Below are 27,735 nucleotides of genomic sequence, written 5' to 3' on the forward strand. Positions count from 1 at the left end.
AAGCAAACCCTGAATTCCTCAGTTCCCTGAAATAAGGGAATCTCAGTTAATATTTCACTGAAGCCATTCAAACTGAGATCTGACTTTTAAAAAATCCTCATACATCTTGCATATTACCAATGCTGCTTCCTGATGATACCATTCATTAAGGAAACTTGCTTGGCAACAATCAATGTATGTTTTTGTTTAAAAGAAATGACTATGAATAGATCAGTTAGTTAGCAACTTTGCCATCCAGATGGCAACAATTTGAGGCAGATTGTGAAAGGGGTATCAATTATTTTTAATTAAGCCAGCCTTCCTCCTCCCAGACACTGTCTACCTCTAAAGCAGTTCTCTGAGTGATCTGCTGGGTGACCTTTGGTAGAGGAAGATGACTAATAGCTTTGAAGATTCAACGCTATTACCTGAATTTCAAGCCACAAATATTACTGTGCTTTCCAGTTGTAAAACCACAAAAACTACATGCGTTTGATTGTGATGATCTTTTCAATTCAATTAAAAGCAGAAGGTAACCTGTTTTTATGTGTCATGCAAACGGCACACCCAATGATAAGGGTATATAAATGCCCCAGTCCAAGATGTGACATTCGAACTCAGAATCTTGCTGTAAAGCACATCTCCTGTCACCATGTCCCACAACTGCTGCTCTGGAAACATCTCCTCTCAGTCCCTTGGGGGACTGCGCTACCCAGGATCTTCCTGTGGATCTCTCTACCCCAACAACCTGTTCTTCAGCACTAATCTCCGCTCTCCCAGCAGGTGCCAGCTGGGCTCCTCTCTCTACAGTGGCTGTCAGGAGACCTGCTGTGACCCCACCGGCTTCCGGACATCCTACCTGGTGTCCAGCCCCTGCCAGACGTCCTGCTACCGACCAAGGACCTCCACGTTCTACAGTCCCTGCCAGACAACGTATTCTGGGTCTCTGGACTTTGGCTCCAATGGCTTTCAATCTTTTGGTTATGGCTCTCCCTTTCTGGGCTTTGGATCCAGTGGTTTCCAATCAATGGGGTGTGGTCCCAATGCTTTTTCATCCCTGAGTTGTAGATCGAGCTTTTATCGTCCAATGTCCTTCTCTTCTAGAAGTTGCCAGTCTGCTTTTTACCAACCAACCTGTGGATCTGACTTCTACTAATCTTATGTTTCAACATAATACCTCCTATGTCTAGAAATAACTACTACATCAAGATCCATGCGACCTATTGATCTCCTGTCCTATCATTAGCTTACAAATTTGACTTATACTGTTACCTATTATGGACTAGAAATAACTTGAATTCCAGTAATTGGAAAATATATTCATTGAAGACAGATGTTGAAGCAGTTTTCTTGTAGTTATACAGATGTAGTACTGAGGCATGTTTCTTTCTTAATATCAACTAGTTATTTCTTCTAGTGCATTTGTTTCAAATTTTACAAAATGGAAAAATATAAGCTTAAATAAAAATATATTATATGACCTTCACATATAAGATTTTCATATTATTTGTTTACTCTGTGTCTTCAAAACTACTTTTAAACATCTGAATGGATATTTCTGATATTTGTGTTTATCATTTAAAATTTTTTTACTTTAGCAAGTAAAGTCATCAGGGCACCTGGATGGCTTGAGTAAGCATCAGACTCTTGATTTCAGCTTGGGTCATGGTCTCACAGGGTGTGAGTTTGAGCCCCATTTCAGGCTCTATGCAGACAGTGCAGAGCCTGCTTGGGATTCTCTCTCCCTCTCTCTCTGCCCCTCGCCTTCTCTCATGCTCTCTCTCTCTCTCTGTCAAAATAAATAAATAAACATTTTTTTAAGTCAAATCATCAACTGTCTTTGTTTTGAAAGAAATGATTTCATCTTTAATGTCTACTCCATATCTTCACATGATAAAATCTAGACATATATTTTTTATTGAAAATTTTTTTACGTTTATTTATTTTTGAGAGACAGAGTGAGACAAAGTGAGAATGAGGGAGAGGCAGAGAGAGAGGGAGACACAGGATCGGAAGCAGGCTCCAGGCTCTGAGCTGTCAACACAGAGCCCAATGCGGGGCTCGAACCCACAGACCATGAGATCATGAGCTGAGTCGAAGTCGGACTCTCAACTGACTGAGCCACCCAGATGCCCCTAGACATATACTTTTAAGAAAACAAACAATTGTGGCCTTTTGTTCTGTATGGAGTGAGAAATTTCAATGTTTTTATGCAGAATAATTATAAATTGTAAAGGATATTAAACATACTACATAATTTTAGAAAGAAGATTACTCTAATAACTGTATCCTAAAATATAAGAGAAAGTGGACTGAAATTCTCCAGTAGTAAATTAGACGTTAGTGAATTAGATTTGGTGAGGCTTCCATTAACCCCGTTCTGCTGACATAGAAGAAATCAAGTCTCAAGTGTTGAATCACTACATTGTACATCTGAAACTAATATAACACTGTGTGTTAACTACAATGGAATTAAAATAAAATTTTAATAATAATGGGAAAAAGAGACCAAATCTCTAAATTAAATATATAACACATTCCAATATTTATTAGTAGGCAAGCACAGCAGAGTCAGTCCTGTAAGTTTGGTGAAGTCCCAACATGCTCCTGCTTTGCGGTTGTTTGGTTGATAACACTCATTGGAAAACAACAACGACAAAACAAAGCTCAAAGCCAATGCAAATATTCTGTTTCAGCATTCAGCCAAACATCCGGGCAGATGACAACCTTCGAATCAGCACCTCTGTCCCAGATTTTTACCCTCTCAGTCAAGGGCAATGTTACTGAAGGCACAGAGAGCTAAATTCTTACCCACAGGGTAACCGTATATCTTGGCCTATTCTTTCTGGCTTAGCATCCAGTCTCATTTTTTCATGGTCTTAGAGTTTTTACTTATGAGTGATCATTGAATTAATATAAGTGAGATAGGTTTGAGAGGCCTCCACTCTACTTTGGTCATACTTTCAGCTAGTGGGGTATAAGATGCATATATAGTGAACAGAGTCTTTGCTTTAACCAATGTTAAATCTGAAAGAAGACAAGCCTTTTCTTATCCTTCCGTTGTTCACCCTTTTTGAATAAAATCAGATTATTGCTTTTCTTTCGCAGACAGTGTGCAAAGGCATCGCTAAGAAACGATTACACTCCGATACAAACGGTAGGACAGCTCACACATTCAAATCTTGGTGAAGGGTCATTTGTTTTTCTAACCTGGTCGGGACTGCTTTGGCTCTCTTGATGGGGCACAACCTGCAATACGATACACCGTGTTACCAGTGGGTGGAGTTAGTGAGAGATTTGAGAATTACTGATTAGCTGTATATGAAATATGAGCATGCACTTGAGGCTGCCACACCACATATAAAGAATAATTTACATGCCCTTGCTGCCGTCGTTTGACCGCATATTATATTAGTTAAATCTGCAACTATTAGTTTTGTTTGGAAACATTTTCTTCTTTAAACTTTGCAAAATTTTATTCTTAGGAGCAATTACTCAAATGAAAAGTTCATATTCAATGAAGAAGGTAAATACAGAATTTCTGTTATTAAAGCAGGTTGACGGTGAATATATAATCTGAACCATAATTTGAAACTATTTACTATCCACTATGGAGGTCAGCAATGGCACTGACCACATGAAAAGTTAAGAGACAATTTTGCTGAAGAAGCATCAGTAGCTACTTCAAAGTAAAGTAACAGTTTTTTCCAAGTTTATTTATATTTTTATGTAAATAATCTCTGCACCCAACATGGGACTCAAACTCATGACCCTGAGATCAAGAGTCACGTGCTCTTTCAACTGAGCCAACCAGGGGCCCAAAGGTAGTTTTTATGATAATGTGAGGAGAGAAAAATTCTCTAAAGGCCTGATATACAAGGGAAGCCATCTTAGACTTATTTCTAAGTCAGCCTGACTGTACATTAACTTTGTTCAAACCAAAAGCCTGATTGATGGCCGCCATAATGCATTGTATACCTACTTTGTGAATGAGGAGCCTTAAGGAAAACCATCTTGTCCTTGAGATATCGATCATTGCTCCTACTTCCTGCATTCCTTCATTTCACAACTCATGATTTCTACCTATTTGTCAGTCTATAATATTTTTGAACTTTTCCAAGATTGTAAAAAAGTACATAACCCTGTAAAGACTGTTCATTCTCGGGAGCACTTTCTTTCCAGTGAAGATTGTGTTTTCTGGGCAGCTGTCCTAATTGGGGCTTGAGTAAGACTCTATTTTCATTCTATATTAGAGTTCTTGCTGGCAAATCTGCATCACCAAATGCTTCCAAAGATGATTATCATTAGCAGTTGCAAAAGATGTGTTAACATATCACTCGGGTACATACATTTTTATGTAGGTCGAATAACTATGCTAATGATCTTCACGCATGTTAAACCCTAAGTTTTCTCGTGCATTCGAAAAGAACACACACGCAAAAGCAATAGCTGTTGACGTGCTCTTCCATTAGAGTTGTGTTTGTTTTACTCTTGTTCATTTGTTTCATATCAATTTAATTATTAGACCAGCCGAAGAACCTAAAGAGTGAGAGTAAAATGTTCTCCCAACACCATGTGAAGAATCCAAGGATGTAAAGCTATGGAAAGTTCATGATGCTCTATTTGACAATGTTAATGTGAAGCCATTTAAATAGTTCAACCCTGGGGCGCCTGGGTGGCTCAGTCGGTTAAGCGTCCAACTTCAGCTCAGGTCACGATCTCGCGGTCTGTAAGTTCGAGCCCTGTGTCGGGCTCTGGGCTGACAGCCCAGAGCCTGGAGCCTGCTTCTGATTCTGTGTCTCCCTCTCTCTCTGACCCTCCCCCCGTTCATGCTCTGTCTCTCTCTGTCTCAAAAATAAATAAACTTAAAAAAAAATTTAAAAATAGTTCAACCCGGAAGCTAAAATCATTGGTTGTTGCCTCAGGAATAATAAAAAATACAAATATGGTGAAGGGCAACATCATGGCAAAGATGGGTAAGATTCCTGTGGAGAAGCAATAGTTGTAAGTACTGTAAACAAATGACTCCTAATTGTATCCAAAAAAGCTTCAGTATCCTGCTAATCAAACTGGAAGCAGTAGTTTAAAAGCTTTAAAAGCAGTCACATATGTACGCACAGCAGGTTAGTTCGGCAATCAATGCTTTTCTTCACCTCATCTGTAACCTCTGTTGTATTATTAATTATCTTTGTGCTTTTGTGTTGCTGGTTTTAAGGTTATTAGTACGTTATTTTTACATGACAAAGCACACACAAAGAATTTTCTTTTGTTTCTTGCTTGGGTTAAGTACTCTGCCATGCTGGATTCTAAATCTTTTTTTTTTTTTCCTACATCTATGCTATTTCTGCATCTATAATCCTAGTTTACTCTACTCAAGGACTTTCCCATGATTTTTCTCAGATTGCCTCCTTCAACCTGACTCACCAAGATGGGAATAGAATTTACAGTACCTGGGAGATGTCACAAGAGTTTGGTGATTTTATTTTTTTTTAATTTCATAGAGAAGTTTCTAGGGGGTGACAGGATTTGTGTTGGGGAATTTGAAGGGAAGATAAGAAATCTGTCAAGTTGCATAAGAATTATCTTCCTCTTCTTGTTTATTTTATCTTTTTAATTTTCAACAAGAAGCTAATTATCTCCAGTTTTTAGCTGCTGGTATTGAACTTGAATATACCAAGTGAGATGTAAGGGAGCTTTATTTTTTTTGTTCTTTTTTAACTATTTAAGTGTTCATAGCATTGGGTATTGAGGAAGGGAACATCATGATGTGACACTAATAATGGCAATTAAACTGAATTGTCATAGCACTCAGGATTTCTAGTGATATCTTCCTGAGAGGAAATCAAATATTTCTCTCTCAGTGTATCATTAGGTATTATAGTTAATACACATATTTTTAAAAGAAATTAGCTCATCCTTCCTACAGGTTCTTCTTCTAAACTCTAAATTTATTTTCAGTTTTACTCTTTATTATGCATATCGCTCATGAGGCTAATGAAACAAAATGCCATAGGAGTTGAAGGCTATTCATATAAAACAATTTCTGTAGCACAAGAAATTGCTACAGATTCTGTAGCACAAGAAATTGGTACTCTGGTGAAATAAGGGGTTGCATATTTTTAAAAAAATCAGAAAAGAACAATAAAAGAGCTTCAGGAGATCAAATTCTGCTAGATCTTTGATTTATACACTTCGGCAAGCTTCTAATCCTTTGGAGTTTTTATTCCCTTATCTCTGGAAAGGTCTATAAGACAATGTTTATCTTTCTCACAGGGATGTTTGAACATTAAATGGAAGTGGTATATCTGATACCTCTCGCATCCTCCGTTATATCCTCATTCTCTCGCTCAGATCTGGGCACAGATATGGTGAACAATTTCATGCAGACTTCAACCCTCTTTGCCCAGACAGGTCCTCCCCTGCCAAACACAGCACATCTTTCGTTCTTGACCTGGGCTTCTCTGAGGTTACAGCCAGGAAAACAAATGGAGCTCACGGTGAATCTTTCTTTGCACAATGAATAAAGTTCTAGGAAGTTAACATACATCTGGGACAATCTCGAACCAATGGTAGAGATGGGAGCTATTGAATACATGCTTCCACCTATCGATCAGATCCCGGCATAGACAATTCCAAGAGTCATTGTATACATTTCTGAAAAGCCCCAGGAAGATTGGGTCCCCACTGCCCACTGTAACAACAACTAAAAATATGTCCCTTAATGAGATTTTCCTCTCTGATTCTTTCACCTTCCATGATCTCCCCAACCTGCTCCCTGGGATCTTGTGCCAAGTAAACCACCTGCACCCAGTTTTCTGACTTCAGATTATTTTGGGGAGACAGAGATTGAAGTTAAGCCTCATAAACATAAATGCTTGTTCAACATTGCTTGGGTGTGTTTCTCTTTGCCTGATTCAGGTTGAACCTTGGAGAAGCATTAGGAGGTTATCCACACTTCCTTAACCCAGTTACTACCCATCTAAGATCACTGTGAATCTTACACATGTTTATAGGCAAGGTTCGGGAACACTTCCCCTGTGGCAGGCAGAGACCCTGGCACTTATGCTAACCAACAGAGAGCATATATAGCACCTGACCTGGGAGCTCATTTTTTTTTTTTCTGCTGAAAATCCACACTCAGATTCTAGACTTTGAGGTATGTGTCTGACGATGTGTAGCCTCACCTTATAAATTATATCGTATTCTTGTTGTCTGCATTTCTAGTTTATGTACCAATTTCTTTGTGTTCCTTTATCAGCAAAAACGCATGTCCTTTATTCTCAGGCAAATGTCACTGACAGTGAGACATGTACAATATAGACCTCCAGGAAATGACTACCCCCAACAGGAAACATATCCAATGTCAACAGAAATGTGCTCAAATCTATCATGTGGTAAGTTCACAAACTTGGTTTCAGAGTCATATTGATATTCATCTAAATCTCCCAAATCCATAAAATACAAACAACTACAAGCAAATAATAATAATAAAAAGAAGATGAACAATATATTTGAGTGCCGGATTACATACATTTATTAGATTAAAATTTTCATTTTCAATTGCATTTCAATGAAGCATATATTCAATCAATAGTACAGAATTTAGAACTTAATTTGAGAATACGCATTAAGTTCAGAGTCAGCCAGAAGTCGATGATGCAAGAAACTGATGATTTAGGAATAAAAGATTAGTAGTAATTGGTGGAAATGAAAATGGTGGCTGTGCCAAGTAGAGACTTTGACATCAATTCTCAAAAGCATCTGGACCCTCAACAAGTTGATGTATAGAAGCCAGATTCACAGGTTGGCCTGTAACAGCTCCTCGAGGTAAAGTAGTTAGGGCGGCAGAATCTGGATCCATAAGCCAGCAGAGGGAAGCAATGGACTCTATAACCCAGGGGTCTGAAGCCCTGGGATCCATAGCCCAGTGAGTAGCAGCTTCTGGACCCAAAGCCCACAGACCCAGGGTAAGCAGTCCAGCAGGGGCTGCAGAACGTGGAGGTCCTCGGGAGGGAGCAGGACGTCTGGCAGGGGCTGGACACCACACAGGACGTCCGGCAGCTGGTGGGCTCACAGCAGGTCTCCTGACAGCTGCTGTAGAGGGAGGTGCCCAGCTGGCAGGTGCTGGGAGAGCAGAGGTCAGTGCGGTAGACCAGGTTGCTGGGGTAGGAAGAGCCACAGGAGAAGCTTGGGTAGCGCAGGTAGCCCCCAAGGGAGCGGGAGGAGAAGTTTCCAGAGCAGCAGCTGTAGGACATGTTGAAGGGAGATGTGAGTTCAGCTGAGTTACGGTGAGAAGACTCTGAGGTTGAATGTCGCCTCCTAGACTGGGGCATTTATATACCCTCAGCAGCAGGTGTGGTGGCCTGCATGGTCATCCTTTACGTATTTGTGCGTCTTCATTTACATATGTGTAACTCAGAAATCTCTGTAATTGCAGTTGGATAGTCTCCCACATCTTGTATTTATGGGTGCTATAATTTTGGTGTTACAGCCAAAGCCAATGAACTGCTCCTAGGTCAGAAATACCGTGACTGTATGACATTAATGATCATCCCATCATGATGAGGAAAGCACCAGAGCCAGGAGAGGAAAAGGCTTGTGCTTCCTGCATCTGCTTCTTGTGTATCAACATCTGGTTTTGTTGATGGATGCCTCCCTCCTAAGAGTGGGGAATGAGATCACATCAATTTTTTTTTTCTGGTGCATGGATCGGAGGCACAGTTTCTACCTAGATGGAGCCTTCCTTGAAAGATCCCCCTTGTCAGCATTCATTCCCATGCTCCAGAATTACTTGGTGGTAATTCGTTATGCCAACAGTGGAGAGAGATGCACCAAGCACTAGTTACCCACCGCGTCTCTTGTCCAATGAAGAGAGACAAAAGACGTAAAACAAAGACCGAGAGAAATGACCGGACATTGATGGACACCTTGCCACATACCTAAGGATAGGGTGACAACAAAAGGGCGCGGTTGAAACAACCCGGGGAGGATCAATCTAAGTCCATCTCCGGGCAGTCAAGAAAAACACACCACTATGGTGAGGGCAGGGAACAGCGGAAAGAGAACCATATAAGCTTAGGGAGTTTAACCTTTTTTCTAGCGCATTCTTAAATGATGATCTGTTACACCCTGATGTCTTTATACTCAAAAAATTTCAACAGTAGTGTACCTTATGAATTTTGGTGTGCTATCCTTTTTTATCATCTTCATTTATAAATATCCAGGTCTTCTACCATCTCAGAATGTCTTAGCTTTTTACGGCACAGGGTTTGAATGTTATTTTGGTAGTTGCACAGCCAGGTACCTCCCTACGTTTTCTTGCCTAAATGTTTCTTTTCAGTCCCTTTTCCTCAGGGTACATGAATCTCTCTCTCTTTCTCTCTGTCTCTGTCTCTGTCCCTCTCTGTCTTCAACTCAATCTGTGCCCCCACCACTTTCCACTCTTGTTTTTTTCTGTGTTAAGTTTGATTACCTCCTTTTTCTTTCTTGTTTTGTTCTTTTTTGCCATTGTTGAACTAGAAATTGAAAGTGTTTTTTAAGTTTGATAATCTATCGTATTCTTAGAGTATAACCAACTGCTTTCTAAGTTCCATGTTAAAATAATGTCAGTTAAAAAATAAATAAATAAAATGAAACCAGTGAAATAATGTTTTAGACCTGGGAGAATGTAGTATCATGGTTGATGTCAATATTTTCTTATTTTACTTTCTAATAAAACTCTAATACACTCACAACGGTAATGATAACAACTATTGAATTTTCTCAATAATTTGTACCCATTTTAAAAGCAGCATCATCTAGACCTTCTAGAAGGAAGAGGACTGAGTAGAGAAGTAAATGACCTCAATTCAAACAGCTACTTGGTGAGTCCTTGATTTTCCGTCCTTCAAAATTGGAATTTCTCCTTGCTCTGTGCGTCAGCAAATGGGCAAAGTATCCTATTGATACAGTACTGTGGGTACTATTACTTCCCAATTTTTTCTGCTTTTAAACATAACTCTTTAAAATTATCTTAATGTTGGTCAAAGAATGCAAGGTTTTAGTTATGTGCGATGAATACATTCTGAGAATCTAATGTACAACATGGTAGCTATAGTTACTAATAATACAAATACCATGTTAATATAGTTAAAATTTGCTAAGAAAGATATTCTCAAGTGTTTTAACCACATGCACAAAAATTGTAACCATGTGGGATGGCAAAAAATCAAAAATTGTTTGATTTTGATAATCATTCACAATGTAGATTTATATCTAAATATCACATCATACACCTTAAATACATATAACTTATTTGTCTCTTGTACTTCAGTAAAGCTGGAAAAAAGCAAAATAATCTTGAATATAAAACTTGTGGATTAAAAGGGAGCATAGATGTATTAGGCAAATTGCAAAAGTTAATGAATTTGTCTTCAATTACTCTTGGTTCCTTGTTCAAGTATCCTTCTTAACACGAGGTATTCTTCTCATCCTTTTGCATCTAAATCTCTAAATCTTCATCCACATTAAGTTAATATAATTTTCAGAAAGATTTGTCAATTCCCCAACCTTGGGCTAATTCCTTAACCTTGGACCCAGAGATTATATTATTTGTTTTATATAGCATAGACTTCCACATTTTTTTGAACTGATTTATTTATCAACAATTAAAAATTGTGATACTTCACATAAAATTTATCACTCGGGGCTGTACCTGTAGTGGCTTCTGATCTGCAACGCAGTGTAAAGTGTGTGTACGTGGTATGGAAATTGCAGACAGAGTTGGAAAGAAAGGCTGAACGCCCACAATGGTAGCATTTGAATCTCCTGGATTTGGTAGGTGTCGTCTACTACCATTGAAACTACTATAACACGACTTTTAAATGGTCACCTTCACTGTAGCAACTCACTTATTTGAATCATTCCTAAGTATTGTTAAAATAAAAATTTTCAAAATTACATATAATTAGCAAGTTAATGTTGCTTAAAATACTGAAACTTTTCTCTCAATGAGAATAGAAAATACCTAAGTATGCCAGAGTCCCAGAGGTACTCTATGGGCCAGAACTAAGTCAAAAGAAATGAACCTACATCTGGAGTTGCCATTCGCTTAAAATTGTATGTTGATTTTGAAAGTACTGACTGAGAGGCTAAGAGAATTCCATAAACTCACTGGGCTTAAGAAATAATATTGGAATTCAGCATCTACCAGAGTTGAGGTCATGTCAAATATCCCAGACCTTGGAGAGCCAATTCCTAGAAGTAAAATTGAATTGTTAATAAACAGCTTTTTCATACAGACTGAAGCCCAGGTTTGAACCATCTCAACCACTGATTGGATTAAAACGACCCAGGGTGCTGTGACCTTATCCTAGAAGCCTGCCTGAAGCATAAGTCAATTCTTTCTGGAAAAGGGTACATCATTCTGGGATGTGTGTGTGTGTGTGTGTGTGTGTGTGTGTGTGTGTGTGTGTTTCACAAATATATATCTATTAACCTCTCAAAATATTGTGGGAATATGAGAAGAAAAGACAAACAAAAGAGAACACCAGAAAACACAATCTGAAATACATGGTCCACATTTCAAAATCAAACATTAAAATAATTACGTGAGGGGCGCCTGGGTGGCGCAGTCGGTTAAGCGTCCGACTTCAGCCAGGTCACGATCTCGCGGTCCGTGAGTTCGAGCCCCGCGTCAGGCTCTGGGCTGATGGCTCGGAGCCTGGAGCCTGTTTCCGATTCTGTGTCTCCCTCTCTCTCTGCCCCTCCCCTGTTCATCCTCTGTCTCTCTCTGTCCCAAAAATAAATAAACGTTGAAAAAAAATTAAAAAAAAAATAAAATAATTACGTGAAGAAGAATTTAACAATAGGAAATAGGAAGGTATTATTAAGAAATGATTACGTTTAAAGAAGTAAATGTAAGATTGAGAATTTTGGCAGAAAAGTAAAAGCCACACAACAGAACCTCATTGAAATATTGGAAATTTACAATATATCTGATTTATAAAACTTAACTGATATGTTTTATCAGGAGAGGGAACAAAGCGGAACAGAAAATGAATGAATTGGGAGATGGGGTAGAAAGAAATTCCCAAGCTAAAGCATAAAGTCATAAAAAGAATGAAAACAGAGAAAAGAGTCTAAGAGGCATATGTAACATAGGTTAATAGTGTACTTTGCTCATAACTGGAATCAGAGACATCCCGTGTGTCCCAGGACCTAGTTTCTCTAATATCTCTGCTGTATCATAGCACAATGGGGCCCTTAGTCAACTAAGCCTCCTGCAGTTGAGGATCTGAGAAGGAAATTCTCAGGGCTGATACACGTATGGATGAGAATCTATTAGGACTACAGGCTTCATATCAGATATATTGAATCTAAAACCCAATTATTTTCTTCCCTCATTTAAATATTGCTTAGTCCTTTGATTCTCCTCCTAAAGGCCCCCACTGATCTCCACTTGCAATTCTGCTTTGGTACTGTCCCTCACTGTAGCCATGTCTCCAAATAAATGTCCAGGCTTCTCTCTGTGCCTTTAACAGTCAATGATCGGCTGGCATCTTTTCCCCCTTCCATTGGATCTGAGACATATTGTGTAAGAGAATGTGGATATAGATGGACAATAATTTTGGAAAATGAGAAAACATGGTGACAAGTAAGGTCAGTATTTACTATGTTCCTACTAAAGCCAAAACTATGCCTCTGATCAATTGACAAAGAAGGAAAATAGTTATATTTTATTTCCTACCATTTGAGAAAAGTATGTGCCCATTATTGCCGGAAACAAAATACCTGACGATTCTGATTCTGACAAGAGGAAAGGAAAGGCTTTCCTGGCTTAGATGGGATGATCATTAATGTCATACAGTCACGGTATTTCTGACCTAGGAGCAGTTCATTGGCTTTGGCTGTAACACCAAAATTATAGCACCCATAAATACAAGATGTGGGAGACTATCCAACTGCAATTACAGAGATTTCTGAGTTACACATATGTAAATGAAGACGCACAAATACGTAAAGGATGACCATGCAGGCCACCACACCTGCTGCTGAGGGTATATAAATGCCCCAGTCTAGGAGGTGACATTCAACCTCAGAGTCTTCTCACCGTAACTCAGCTGAACTCACATCTCCCTTCAACATGTCCTACAGCTGCTGCTCTGGAAACTTCTCCTCCCGCTCCCTTGGGGGCTACCTGCGCTACCCAAGCTTCTCCTGTGGCTCTTCCTACCCCAGCAACCTGGTCTACCGCACTGACCTCTGCTCTCCCAGCACCTGCCAGCTGGGCTCCTCCCTCTACAGCGGCTGTCAGGAGACCTGCTGTGAGCCCACCAGCTGCCAGACGTCCTGCGTGGTGTCCAGCCCCTGCCAGACGTCCTGCTCCCTCCCGAGGACCTCCACGTTCTGCAGCCCCTGCTGGACTGCTTACCCTGGGTCTGTGGGCTTTGGGTCCAGAAGCTGCTACTCACTGGGCTATGGATCCCAGGGCTTCAGGCCTCTGGGTTATAGAGTCTGTGGTTTCCCTTCCCTGAGCTATGGATCCAGTTTCTGTCGCCAATCTATTTTCCTTTGAGAAGTTTCCATCCATCTTGTAATGCGCACTCTGTAGATCTGGCTTCTACTGATTAGTGTGTCAAAGAGCCAAATCCATTTGAAACAGGCAGATTCTGTGATGAGATTATCTATTGTCTTAATTTTCTCCATTTGAAAGCATCTAATATTCCCTGATTGCCACCAACTTTACCTTGCCTGCTCTCAAACACCGGCTGATAGAAGAACCCTGTCAGACTACAAGATTAATTAGTAATTCAAATTGCATTGTTGATAGAATTTATGGTTTTGCATTTCTCTCAAAAATAGAAGAAAAGTCAAATGATTTTATTTTAATAAACTCTTTTTTCTGCGGTCCAAATCTGCTGTCAATGTTGTTATTTCTTAGTGATGTGTCAAGTAGGAATCGTGTTATCATTACTGCTGGTAATGGCCGTTGGAAATCTCAGATTTTAAAGGCTGTGCGCTAATTTTGGTTGGGCTTGGGTATTTTCTCCTGTTGAAGCAGGACTTCCTTGGATGCCAACAGTTTCTAGGTACCGCCTTTTTCTCAATGATATCTCAAGAGATTTGAATGTCTTGTTCAGACAATAAATATAGACCATGCATAAAAAGACATCATAGAGACATTATGCATCAGAGAAATTTGAAGAATGTGTGAACAAAATTTAGATTTACATGATGAGGCTGTGCATGCAGGTTATTCAAATGAAAGACTAGGGTGTGGGTGTAAAATTTCAGAAAAGAGCGCCTATGAGCTTTAGCTAATCACAGTGAAGGTATGTCACATATTTTTTTTAATTGACTAAATCCCTGTTCTCCAATTACTGTTTTCAATCTGCTCAAATTATCTCCATTTGTATAAGAACAACTTAGATGGGAACAAACCTAGCTGAGAAGGAACTAGGCTCAGCAGGTGTGAACTTGCACCTGGGTTCTTTGCCAACATACACAGTGAATCTAACTCTATACATGAAACCTTTATTATCATTGAAAATGATTGTTTCCGCTGTATATTGAAATGAAATGAGATATTCTTTATTTGTACCAGATTCCCTCCTACATCCAAGTGTTATAAATGTAAGGTGCTAACATGTAACATAGATACTAACTATGTAGTAGATAACACAGACAGCATAACATACTATCATAGACAGCACGATAGCAACCAGAGACGTTATATTCATACAGAACAAGCAATGTTTAAATATTTTTTTTCCTATTTTTATTTGATATGGTCTTCAAACATGTCAAAATTAGGAAATGGATTGCAGGGTACTCGAAGCTTGGAAAACACCCAGTCTGCTAAGTTGATCTCAGTATATTTCACCATGCTCTATTTACTTCCTCCTTTCCTACCTACATAATAAAATCTGAATGTAAAAGGAGTTGTCAGGTTCATCACATTCAACCTACTTACTCTATAGAGGAGGAAACTGAGAGAAGAGCCAGATAGAATTTTACTAGATGACACAGCAGATTATTGTAGACTTATTAGTAGAATTGCTTTATTCCATGCATTCTCTCAGATCCTGTCTTCCCTTATATGCTCCCTCTCTTCCTCATCTTCTCCCCTCCTCCCCCATCATGTTTAGGAAATAGTCATGACACTTACATGGCTAGAGGAACACATAAAGGCATAATGAAAGAAGATTTGGGGGAACAAATTCATCGTCCGTCGCGTTATAAAATTTAAAATCAGCAAACTCCTCTGTAAACGGTCCTGCTAGTGAATTTTAACGATCCAAGTTGTTATCATGCCCATAATCTTCAACCAAGAGAAAGAATCCAATTTTTACCCCAAAACATAAGCAAGGGCATAGCAGTCATGGGGAGCAGACAAAACTTTTTTGGCCAAGCTGAGGCCAAATGTCTCCTCTGTTAATGGCTCCAGATTTTAGATGTAGTAGTGGAAATTTTTCTGGTTTTCAGAAATATACTAGTGTCTTAGTTTTTCTGTTATTGCCAAAGCAAACTATATCAAATTCGTGGAATAAACAATACTCATTTATTATCTTATAGTCCCATAGGTGAGAAGTCAGGTACAATCTCACTGGGCTAAAATCACTATGCTGGCAGAGACGCATTCCTTTCCAGAGGCTCTATGGGAATATCTACTTTCTTGCCATTTTCAGTTTCTGGTGGCCAGATGCATTCCTTAGCCCATTTTCTCCTTCCTCCGTCTTCAGATACAGCAATGAGGGTCAAGTCGATGTTACTCTGCCTCACTCCCACCTACTCTTCTGCCTCTCTCTTCTATTTTTCAGGATGCTTAAGATTATGTCATGCTTATCTGGCAATGTCCCTATTTTAAGGTCAACTGATTAGCAACTTTAATTTCATCTGCTACCTTACTAACCTTTTCCACATCAAGTAACATATCCACAAATTCCAAGATTTAGAATATGGGTGTATTTGAGGAACTGTTATTCTACCTACAAACATTAATAAACAAGCAAATTTATATATTTAAAAAAAAACCCTTGGGGGGCCTGGGTGGCTCAGTCGTTGAGTGACCAACTTCAGCTCAGGTCACGATCTCATGGTTTGTGGGTTCGAGTCCCGCATCGGACTCTGTGCTGACAGCTCGGAGCCTGGAGCCTGCTTCGGATTCTGTGTCTCCCTCTATGTCTGCCCCTCCTAGCTTGTGCTCTGTGTCTCTCTATCTCAAAAATAAATAAACACTTAAAAAAAAACCTCAAAGACTGATTGTGAATAGATAGCAATATTATGAAGTGCTCAAAAAGAGCAAAATTCAATGGTGAGGATAGCAAACTTGCAACACCACAATTACACTTGAAGTTATAACAATATCCCATTTCACGCTGATAGCCAAGGTAAGAAACCTGTAATATTCTACAAGAAACATAACTCCTGAGTTGATGTCTTGCCATGACCATTCAGGAAACTACCCCCTTCTCTATTCCATGTCTCTGGCACATACTAAATTTCCCAGAGCACAGACTCTTCTTTCTATACTTCCGTAGAGTATAGTGAATCGTGATCTTCCAGTTCTCACCAAGTTAATCCTACTGCACATAATGGACAGAGACCAGCTGGCACTTATCTGGCTTCCTCCTGCTGCGTCCTTTGACGGAGATGCTCAGCACCTCGGATTTTGAACCTAGGGGTTTAGGTCCCGGCTTCCGCAGCCTGCACAACTATAATTCCGGAAGCTGCTAATCATCTGTCTGCCAACTGGTTTCCAATTCTGACTTCCAAGAATAAGTGTAACCAGTTTCCCAGAAAATGCTTCCATGAATCCTTTCTAGGAACTTGATTTCAACAATTTCTATTTATTAATGTTTATCCCATTAGTGATTACAGACAGTAGCTTGATCCTCCCCAACTCCTTGCCCTCATATTTGTTCTTTTTTCCTAATTAGTCATGCCTCAGAACACATCGCCAAACATGTTGTCAGTATCATTAGTTTTCATGACATTTTCACTGAGCCTTTTCCATGAGTCAGAGTCTGTGAAATGGAAATGTGTATTATTGAATATGTTTTTAGATTATATTTGTGTATTACTCCATAATTTAAAATATAGTAAGAAAAGGTGTGGGGTCTCTGTTCTAACTGGCCTGAAAGTTAATAGAGAAAGCAAATACTAAAGAAATAATTATTTAACTATAGTAACAATGAGCTATGAATGAGTTTCTGATACTAAAATAACATCGAGAGATATGCGCCTAGCCTTAGAGGTCAAGAAAAGTTCCCCAGAGGAATAGAATTTGAAATAGCTTGAAAGAGTAAGTAGGGAATGGATAGATAGTACTTGGAGAAGAGTATTTTGAGGACCCCGTCTTGAGATGTACATTATAACACCGAATGGCATTTTGTCTTGTCATTGAAGGAAAATGAAAAAATGCCTTGAAATTAGGCCAGAAAGATTTGGGGGCCATTCTTTGTCTTCAGTGGTCTAGCTCAGAATTGCACTTTCTTCTGAAAGCATCAAGGGCCATTGAATGGTTTTAGGCAGAGGCATGAGATTGTCCGATTTGTTAGTGTTTTTATATAATTTTTGTTATTCAATTAGTATTGACACACCATGAAATGAACAGATTTTAATGGTAGAGTTTGATGTTTTTGACAAATATATACACTTATAACTAGTTACAGCTACCCGATCAAGATATAGAACATTTTCCCACGGCAGAAAGTATCCTTATGCTTCTTTTAAACCAATCCCTGCCAACTCGAGCCAACTATTGTAATGATTTCTGTCACTGTAAAATGATTTTGCCTCTAGCATTTCCTAAAAATTAAACCATACAGTATGTTCTTAGATGTGTCCATCTTTTTTCATTCAACATAATGTTCTTGAGATTCTCCATGATACATATGTTTTATTCATTTTATTTCTGTGGAAATAAATGTGCAAATAGATGACAGTGTGTTTAGTCCTTCACCTGTGGATGGACATTGAATTGTTACAAGATTACAGAAAACTTTTTAAATCAATAAAGCTGCAATGAACATTGATTGTTCCAGTCTTTTTGTGGGCTTCTGATTTTAGTGTTTGTTTGTTTGTTTGTTTGTTTGTTTGTTTTTAGAAAGACCTCCGAATGGAATTTCTGGATCATAGAGTAAGCATATGTTTAACTTTATTAGAAAATGCTGATCATAAATAAATGTTAAAAAATTAAAGAAAAAAATTGCTGATCAGTTTTTCAAAGTTAGTTTTATCATTTCATTCTACCACCAGTGATGTTCTACATTTCTGGGGGTTTCACATTCTCATCAATATTGACATCATTCTTTCTCTTAACCATTTGCTAGATGTGAGTAGTATTTTATTGTGATTTTAAATTGCATTTACTTGGTGAATAATGATTTTGAGCACCCCTTCTTGTGCTCATTGGCTATCCTTGTGACTTCTTTGTGTAGTGTTTATTCATGTTTTGCCATATTAATTTTTTTGCTAAGATATTGGAATTCTTTATTTACTCTGGAAATCAGTCCATTGATAAATATACTGCTAATAATCTCATAGTTATGCGTTCTCTCATTTTAGTGACAACTTTGGATAAGAAAAAAAATTCATTTTGATGAAATCAAACTTATCAATTACTTTTCTTTTATTGTGTTTTTTTTTTTTTTGTATTCTTCAAGAAAAGTTTTTCTTCACATCAGGTTGGAAAGATATCCTTATTTTTGCTAGAAGCTTTAAAACTTCAGTCTTTATATATGTCTATGAAAGGTATCAACACATATATTTTCTTAAGTTCTTTACCTATATCAGCGATTCTTTTTTTAAATTATTATTTGAGAGAGAGAAAGAGAAAGTATGAACAGGTGTGGGGAGGGGCAGAGAGAGAGAGAGAGAGAGAGAGAGAATCCCAAGCAGACTCTACACTCAGCAAGGAGCCCAACACAGTCCTTGATCCCTTAACCCTAGGATCATGACCCGAGCCAAATTTAAGAGTTGGACGCTCAAACAACTGAGCTACCTAGGTGCCCCGATAACCACCGATTCTAATATAATTTTTGAAAAGACATTTTTCCCCAAAAAGATATTTTTTAAAAAGATGTTGATTTGACATCTCCATTAAAAAAATTTGACAGTATACATGTGAATCCATTCTAGAACTCTATTCTGTTTCACTGATTATCTATACTTATTTCAGTGCTACCATATCTTAATATACCTTTATATATATCTCTTTAAATGAGATAATGAAAGTCTTCCAACTTTACTCCTGTTTCAAGATGATTGTGCTTTTTCTTGCTTCTTTGCATGATATAAATTTTAGAATCAGTTCTTCAATTTTTATAAAAATGCCTCCTGGCAGTTTTGTTCAGAATGTGTTGAATTTATAAATTAAGCATACTAAACGTCTTTCAATCCATGATATGTGTCTCTACTTATTTGGATCTTATTTAATTTCTTTCTGCAGTATTTCATAGTATAAAATACACAAACCTTAAACCTTGAAATGTAGATTATATGTTTTGTTATTCATATAACATACTTTGGATTTTTCACATATTTTTGGTTATTATATAGAAATAAAACAGATTTTAATTGTAATTTTATAGATTCATTACATTTTTTTATGTCATTCTACCTATGAATACATAAAGTTTTCCTGTTCCCTTGCTAGTGTTTATGCCTTTTATGTGTTTTTATTGCCTTATTGCTGTGGCTAACACCTGCAGTGCAATGGTGGCTAGAAATGTAGGGATACGGTGATGTGGCTGATTTTGTGTGCATGTATGAGTGTGTAGGTGTGTGCTACCCTCTTTGCTCACAACATTAATAAATATGTATCTTTTAAGTTTTAAGAGCTTGTTGTTTATGGGATCAGATTACATCTAACCATGGAAATGGGCCGAAATTGACTGATTATTAATTGAGTCAATTTAGAGGACATTTGCAACAAAATCCCTGCTTTCTCATCCTCCATGAGCCTGGGAACTCCAACTGCAAACTCTCCTCACATCAGGAAATGGGAACTTTACACATAGAAATTTACTAATTGAACTTCTAATTAAGATTGGCATACTCATGATACCATCCCATCTCTAACACCTCCCTCTTTAAATTTCACTGTAATTCAGTTTAGCCCAATTTCAGAAGATGGAGAGATAACGTGTATTGATAGAGAAGCGCCATAAAGGAAATAGCATTTAAACATGAGTCTAGGGGCACCTGGATGGGTCAGTTGGTTTTGCATCCAAATCTTGATACTGGCTCAGGTCGTGATCTCATGGTTTGTGAGACTGAGCCCTGTGTTGGACTCCACACTGAGCACGGAGCCTGCTGGGGAATCCTCTCTCTCCCTTTCTCTCTGTTCCTCCCTCACTTGCACGTGTGCATGCCTTCTTTCTCAAAATAAATAAATAAACTTAAAAAACAATGAATCTAAAAAAACAAGGCAATGAATCTAAAAGGTAGGATGATCTTAAATATCAAAGACACGAGAACTATGAGAACAGATAAGAGGGAGTATAGGAAGAGGGTGTAAAATGACCAAAGCAGGATGGAAAAATGCTTACTGTGTGTTCAGGGAATAACTGAAGTTCAGCTGGTTTATGGCAAAGGGAGGATTTATGTAGCAATTGGAGACAAAGATAAAAAAAAAAACAATACGGGTTGTATACATGTAGATATGCTGACTATTGGACCTCATTATCATAGATTTTTCTCATTCTTGCTCAGATTAGTGCAATCATCTTCCCATTGGATATCCTTGCTTCAGTTTCTACCTTGATCAAGCAATCTTTGTTCATCCTCCTGCCACAGCTTGTAAAATACTTTCTCGTGGAAGCTTTGTTAAGTTCTGAAGATAGTTGAGTTCTCATTGTTAAATTCATGTATGTGTTGAGGATTTGCCTGTTTACAGCTGTTAATCACTGTTATTTGGTTAACCTTGCTAGATGGTAAGTTCAAAGAAACAGGAACCACATTTTTAAATATTGGTTTTAAAATGTCTCACTACACAGTAGCAGATAAATGAATGCATTCTTTTTTGAAAAAAAAATATAATGGAACATTTGTTGATCATACATTTCCTATGAGCAGAGTCAAATGAATATTATTTTGAGAACTGACTGGTATCGACAAGATGTTTAACAACATAGTACCGAGGCATGACTAATAAAAAATATGGGAGTCAAGGTTGAAGGGTAACAAAGCTGTTATCTGCAATCACCAATGTGACAGGAATAAATAAATAGGAATTGGTGAAATCAATTGCATAGAAATGACTCATGATGAGTTTCCTGGGAAACTAAATACATCAATCCCTAGAAATCTGAACCACATGCTGGCTGGTAAAAAAGATGACTGCCAATTCCTGGAAATAGAATTGCTTAGGCAGCAGGAACCTGAGAACTGAATTCTTGAGTTCAAAATATACACAGCCAGTGGGTGTAGCAGATCAGCACGAAATACAGCAAGAGAAACTTGGAAGTCTGGTAGAGGTAGGACCTATAGGAAATCTAGTAGCACTTTGGTAGAGAGCAGGACTACAAGGAAACAAGACCTAGAATAATTGTTGCTGGAATATAGAGGGAACCTTACTTTGATCCTGGTAAACTCAGAATGTTGCAGAAGACTTGGACGTAGGTGTTGGCTGTTTCAGGAGCAGCTTTTATATGGGATTGAGACAATTTCTTGATATGCAATGATAGTTTTTATACTTTGATGCTGATATCCTTAAATGGGACATTGTATTTAACCTAAGTATCAGTTGTGCTATTACAAATGTACTGCCTCAACATTGTAATTGCCAGCTGTGTGTATTGCATTATACTGCGGTGTAATGACTATTGAATCTCTCCCCGATTTGCCTTTAGAAGGTTGTTTGCTGGGCACTTGGGGGTTTCAGTCATTAAGCACCTGGCTCTTGTTCTCAGCTCACGTCATGACCTCAAGGTTTGTGAGATCTAGCCCTGTGTTCGACTCTGGGCTGACAGCAGGAAGCCTGCTTGGGATTCTCTCTCTCTCCCTCCCTCTCTGCCCCTCCCTTCCTCCCCTACTCTCACTCTCTCTCTAAATAAATAACTAGAGTATTTCCTGGAGCCAGAAAACCACTTTTACGTTTTTATCCAGGTAATTTTTTTTCATCATCAGCCATAGCTCTGATTTAGGCAAAAAATACTCCTCCATGTTAAGGCTATTTTGTCTGTGTTCTGTATCTCTAGAATGACTGTGGCCCCCATGTGGGAATGTGCATGTGGGGATTACGTGGATTATTCTATTTTAAAACTCATGGAAGTTATAAGCAAAATAAAATTAAGTTCATAGAAGAGTACTGGACACTGCCCTTTCTATTTCTGTCAGGGAAAGCCAAATGAAATTTTCTACATTTTCTCTCAAAATTTCAATCCCTTTAGATTTCCCACTGACAGTGTCGAAACCATGATCATTGCTCAAGCAATTTAATGGCGAGTCTTTTTTACCTCTTCTATTCCACTGTCCTCAACATGATGACTTTGAGTCTTGTGTTTGTTGCCTCATGGTCTTGCATGGTCACAACATTGTCCAAAATGGGTATTATGAGCTGATTTGTGCCCCTCCCATCAACATTCCCATGTTGGATTTCTAACCCCTAAGAACCTCATAATGTAACTGTATTTGGAGATGGGACCTTTAAAGAGGTAATTAAGGGAAAATGAGGTTAAATGAGTGGGCTCTAATCCAACATGACTGGTGTCCTTCTAAGAGGAGATTAGGACCCAGAAACTCATGATGATAATGGGGAGCGAGAGAAGGAAGAGGGATGACTGGAGGAGAGAGAAGATGAGATTACATGGCACAATTGAAATTGCATTAAAATGAAACTTAGGAACCAGGGGTCTATCCTTAGCATTGCCATTAACTTTCTGTGAGACTTAGAAACTAACTCTTGTAGGTCTCAAGATCCATGTCTATACAACAAGTTAAGTTTGACGTGGTGATCTCTACAGTCACTATGTCTCTCATATTTAATGCATCCAGGAAGAGAGTGGGACATTTGTATTTCCTCTAAGAAATGGCACATTTGGCAAGTCTATGTTTCTCCTCGAGCTTCTATTTTCTCATATGCTAAAAGGACGTTAGACTATCATGAGTGAATTCCACACTGGGATGCTTGTGAGTATGATGAAAAAACGCACAGAAAATTTCTTTAAAGATTCCCTGGCTCTGTGCAAAGTTACCACTTTATTTTTAGGTTTGGCTCATTTACAATAAGCCCTATTTTTAACAGCTTATCGTTTCCTGATATACTATATTTGTAAAAGTTTAGAAAGGAATCATAAAATAACTGAACCTCAGGTTGAGATACAACGGAAGCAGACATCAGGGCTGTTCCAGAAGCCCATTTGGGAAGGCACCAAGATGGAATCCATGTCTTCTGAACCTGACCTTCTCACCTGGCTTCAGTGATAACGTCATACACGCTTAGAGAAATGAATCAGGCTTGAAACTGGTTGTTGGAATGCAAAATGCAGATGCCTTTAACCAAAATGAGACAAATTCAGTTTTAGTTATTGAAAGCTCATAGGTAGCCTTCTCTCAATTTTACAAACACATGGCAGTTTTCTATTTACTTCTTTCTTTTTAATGGACCAAACCATATAAACTTATTTCCTTGCTTTCTATATTCCTGGTGTTATGTGGCAACTTCTTAATTCCTTCACTCTGCCAGCACAGATACAAGGTCAGCTGTTCATTGAGTGAATTCAACTCTCCTCTGCTCCTCAGATTTATTGTCAGAGAAACCTGCACCTTCACACCTTGCGTACACAACCTTTCAAAGCCCTTTCACAGAAAAATAGAATCTTTCATTTCAATTTCACAAATACACAACGAAACAAAAGTAGAAAATAAACAAATAAGAAACCACCATATTATTTGTGGATTAAGACGTTTATTAGATTTAAATCATGTAAATGTCATTTAGAGAAGCTAATCTATTAAAATAAATTCTTTCTTAAAGGCTGGCTTTAGAGTTTAAATTTGGGTTATTCAGTTTAGTGCTGGGAATATGTTGTTTAAAAGTTAAAAATCAGTAGAGATGAGGCACAAATAAAACAAACTTTTAACTTAAAACCTCATATGATTATAAACTAATAAATACCTTTGATTCTAATCCAAACATCGAAGAAAAAAAAAACAATGAAATTGGGAAATGTTTTGAAATGCATGATAACAGTCATATAACTCAGTAAAATTGGGGAGATACAGCTGCTAAGAAGGAAACATTTAAATTTTAACGTATATACAAACATACAAGAAAGCTTGAAATAAAATTTTAGTACTCTACATGAGGAAGCTTGAAAAAAGAATAAAAATTGAAACCAAAAGAAATTTTAAGATAGGAAATTATAAAGACAAGAATAGAAGTCAATGAAATAGAAATCAACATGAAACAGACAAAGCCAACAAGGTCAAAATTCGGATTTTGTGAAAACTAATAAAGTTATTTATTTCATTTAAAAAATCATATAGGAAAATAGGTGACAAATAGCTTCAGAAAATTTATATAATCATTTGGAAGAATATTTATTTTTATATATTCCAAAGCAGAATTAACTTTTCCTTCCTTTCTCTCCAGCAACTAAGGTATGTGTCTTTGTCTTTCTCACTCTTAGTGACTTCCAAATGCTTTTTCAAAATAGCCCTCGTTGGGGCGCCTGGGTGGCGCAGTCGGTTAAGCGTCCGACTTCAGCCAGGTCACGATCTCGCGGTCCGTGAGTTCGAGCCCGGCGTCGGGCTCTGGGCTGATGGCTCAGAGCCTGGAGCCTGTTTCCGATTCTGTGTCTCCCTCTCTCTCTGCTCCTCCCCCGTTCATGCTCTGTCTCTCTCTGTCCCAAAAATAAATAAACGTTGAAAAAAAAATTAAAAAAAAACAAAATAGCCCTCGTGACAAACTTAGGAGTTACTAACCACAAGATGAATAGGCTTCAGAACTACTCTTAGACAAAATGGAAAGTTAAATAAATATGTTTTCAAAGAGTACCAAGTCTTAATTCAGATCTTCTGCACCAAAGAGGCTTGTAACCTCATTCCCTTCCAGTTAATTCTTATCTCTAATTCTACTTCATATAACAGTGATTGAATGGAATCCAGTTGAAGGAGACTTCCCATGTACTCAGATCCTGGTCTGCTTGTTTATTGATCAAGAATGCACACTACTGACCTCCAGAGAGAGTTTTCTTTTTTTTTTAAGAAAAAAAAAAGCCCTAAATTATTTGTCAACACTATACAACTGGACAGTTTCAAACTATGTGTGCTGTTTACTATGGCAATATTGACTTGCATTTTTTGTTTGTTTGTGAGTCTGCATCCTTTTTTTTTTTTCTTTTCCCTGAGTCTGCATTCTTGAGATATGGAGCTAATTGTTTCTGATCTGAGAGGTGTCATGCACCGATTATAGTATTTATTTTTTCAATTGCACACACTTCTAGAAATTACTTTTAATGATTTTTTTCCCTAATGTTTATTTATTTTTGAGAGAGACAGAGACAGAGCATGAACGGGGGAGGGGCAGAGAGAGAGAGAGACACAGAATCTGAAACAGGTTCCAGGTTCTGAGCTGTCAGCGCAGAGCTCGACGCAGGGCTTGAACTCATGGACCGTGAGATCATGACCTGAGCTGAAGTCCGATGCTCAACCAACTGAGCCAATCAGATGCCCCCAAATTAATGATTTTATAGTTGGAGGAAACAAATTTTCTGAAAATATTTTTCTTTTTCTTTCATTTTTGAAGGATATTTTGAACTGATATAAAATTCTAGGAAGCTGAATTTCCTTTTTCTTTTCAACCTTTTAAAAATATCATTCCAGGGACACATGGGTGGCTCAATGGGTTGGATGTCGGACTCTTGATTTCAGCTCAGGTCGTGATCTCACGCTTCCTGGGTTCAAGCCCTGCATCAGGTTCTGTGCTGTGTCAGCATGGAGCGTGCTTGGAATTTTCTCTCCCCCTCTCTCTGCCCCTCCCCTATTCATGCTCTCTCTCTCTTTCTCTCAAAATGAATAAACTTAAAGAAAAAAAAAATCATTCCATGTTCTTCTGGTGTTAAGAACATTAGCTGTATTTCTTATCACTATTCCCCATATGTAATATTTCCTTTTCTCCTAGCTAATTTATGATTTTCTTTTTATCTTTGCTTTTAATCAATTCACTATAATGCACCTAGTGTGGATCTCTCTTGATTCAAGCATCCTAAGATTCTTGGATTTGTAAATTGGAAGTTTTAAGGATTTGTTTGCTGTTATTCTGTTTGTTGTTAGGCAAATGTACAAAAGTTTTTACTGTAGTTTTTTTTTTTTCTGCTCAATTTTTTTATGGGACTTCTCTTACACAATTTTTAGATTGCCCTATGTTTTTCAACAAGTTTCCAAATCTTTACTCTGCCTCCTTTTTCAATCTTTATTTCTCTGTGTAGCTTAGTTTGGATAATATATATTTTTTAAAAACCTATTTTCAAGTTGACTTATCCTTACTTCTGTTTTGTCAAATATTCTCATAATCCTATTTTAATTTTATGTCTTTACTTAATTTTAAGCCTTTAACTTTCTGTTTAGAGATATCCATTAGTTTTTTTTTTAATTATTTCCATCTCTTATAATTCCCATGTGTTTATTAATTGCATCCATCTTTTTCTTAATTATTTACATGTTCATCATAGTCTCTTTCAAGTCTGTGCCAACTAATTCTAATATTTGTAGTAAATGTGAACTTGCTTCCATGGATAGTTTTGATTGGGTAACATTTACATGCTCCTTGAAATTTTTTATAATGATTTATTACATTATAGACATTATAAACAAAAGACCAGTGGATTTTGAAATAGAGATACTTATATTTATAGAGTCACAATTGTAGTTATAAACACATATGATTATATGATCAATACATATGCACACACAAAATAAACATATGCAACTATATTCCTTTATTGTTTTCCAGAGAACATAAGTCCTTCCCTCTGCATGTTAGAAAGGCAAAGGACTTAACAGTAAGCTTCATTAAAGAATTGAGTTAAGCAGGACTGTCCCCAGTTTAAACCAGTTTGAATGCATCTCCACTTTGCCCACACTCCAACCAGATATGTTGACACTCTGATCTGAGCTCATTATTTTATTCTCTATTTCAGCTGAGGACGAGGCTGGCCCAGAGTTTCAGACTGTTCTAGTGTGACTTTGAATTCATTTGAGTCGGTTCATTTTAGTTATTGTATCTTACAGTTTTAGTATGTTTTTAAAATTACATTTATTTATTTTTGAGCGACAGTCTGTGAGCGGGGGAGGGGCAGAGAGAGAGGGAGACACAGAACGTGAAGCAGGCTCCAGGCTCTGAGCTGTCAGCACAGAGCCCGATGTGGGGCTCAAACCCATGAACTGTGAGATCATGACCTGAGCCAAAGTCAGACACTCAACCGACTGAGCCACCCAGGCACCCCCAGTTTTAGTGTTTTTATGCTCATTTTTATATATTCTAGTATTTTGCCAAAACTCTTAACTCTTGTCTTTAATTGCTTAAAAATAATAACCGCAGTTATTTTTCTGTACATTTCTAGTATGTACATTATCTAGATACTCTGTAAGTTTGCTTATGCTATGTGCTGTCTCTTGGTTTGGTCTTGTTTTGCTTGTGTGTAGCCTTAGTAAATTTTAATCAATTACCACAGGTCATTTAAGCCTCTGAATGGGTCTATTTTTGCAAGGATTTATTCTGGTTATGCCAAGCTGAGGTAAGATTACTAACACTCTCAATATCATAAA

At 37.9% G+C, this 27,735-nt stretch overlaps 3 protein-coding genes across 3 annotated transcripts; 2 read left to right on the forward strand and 1 right to left on the reverse strand.

Moving 5' to 3' along the window:
* Positions 1–571: 571 nt before the first annotated feature.
* On the forward strand, positions 572–1,465 carry LOC101080990 (keratin-associated protein 13-1-like). The gene has a single exon (XM_006935934.3). It carries the CDS (start codon positions 632–634, stop codon positions 1,133–1,135), a length of 504 nt encoding a protein of 167 aa, XP_006935996.2. The 5' UTR covers positions 572–631; the 3' UTR covers positions 1,136–1,465.
* A 6,071-nt stretch (positions 1,466–7,536) lies between these two features.
* LOC101081242 (keratin-associated protein 13-1-like) lies at positions 7,537–8,260 on the reverse strand. The gene has a single exon (XM_003991505.5). The coding sequence runs from the start codon at positions 8,232–8,234 to the stop codon at positions 7,749–7,751; it is 486 nt and encodes a 161-aa protein (XP_003991554.2). The 5' UTR covers positions 8,235–8,260; the 3' UTR covers positions 7,537–7,748.
* Positions 8,261–13,060: 4,800 nt separating this feature from the next.
* LOC101081486 (keratin-associated protein 13-1-like) lies at positions 13,061–13,549 on the forward strand. The gene has a single exon (XM_023260851.2). It carries the CDS (start codon positions 13,103–13,105, stop codon positions 13,532–13,534), a length of 432 nt encoding a protein of 143 aa, XP_023116619.1. The 5' UTR covers positions 13,061–13,102; the 3' UTR covers positions 13,535–13,549.
* The last annotated feature ends 14,186 nt before the right edge of the window (positions 13,550–27,735 follow it).

The sequence above is a fragment of the Felis catus genome, chromosome C2 (assembly GCF_018350175.1).
Source record: "Felis catus isolate Fca126 chromosome C2, F.catus_Fca126_mat1.0, whole genome shotgun sequence".
Lineage (NCBI taxonomy): Eukaryota > Metazoa > Chordata > Mammalia > Carnivora > Felidae > Felis > Felis catus.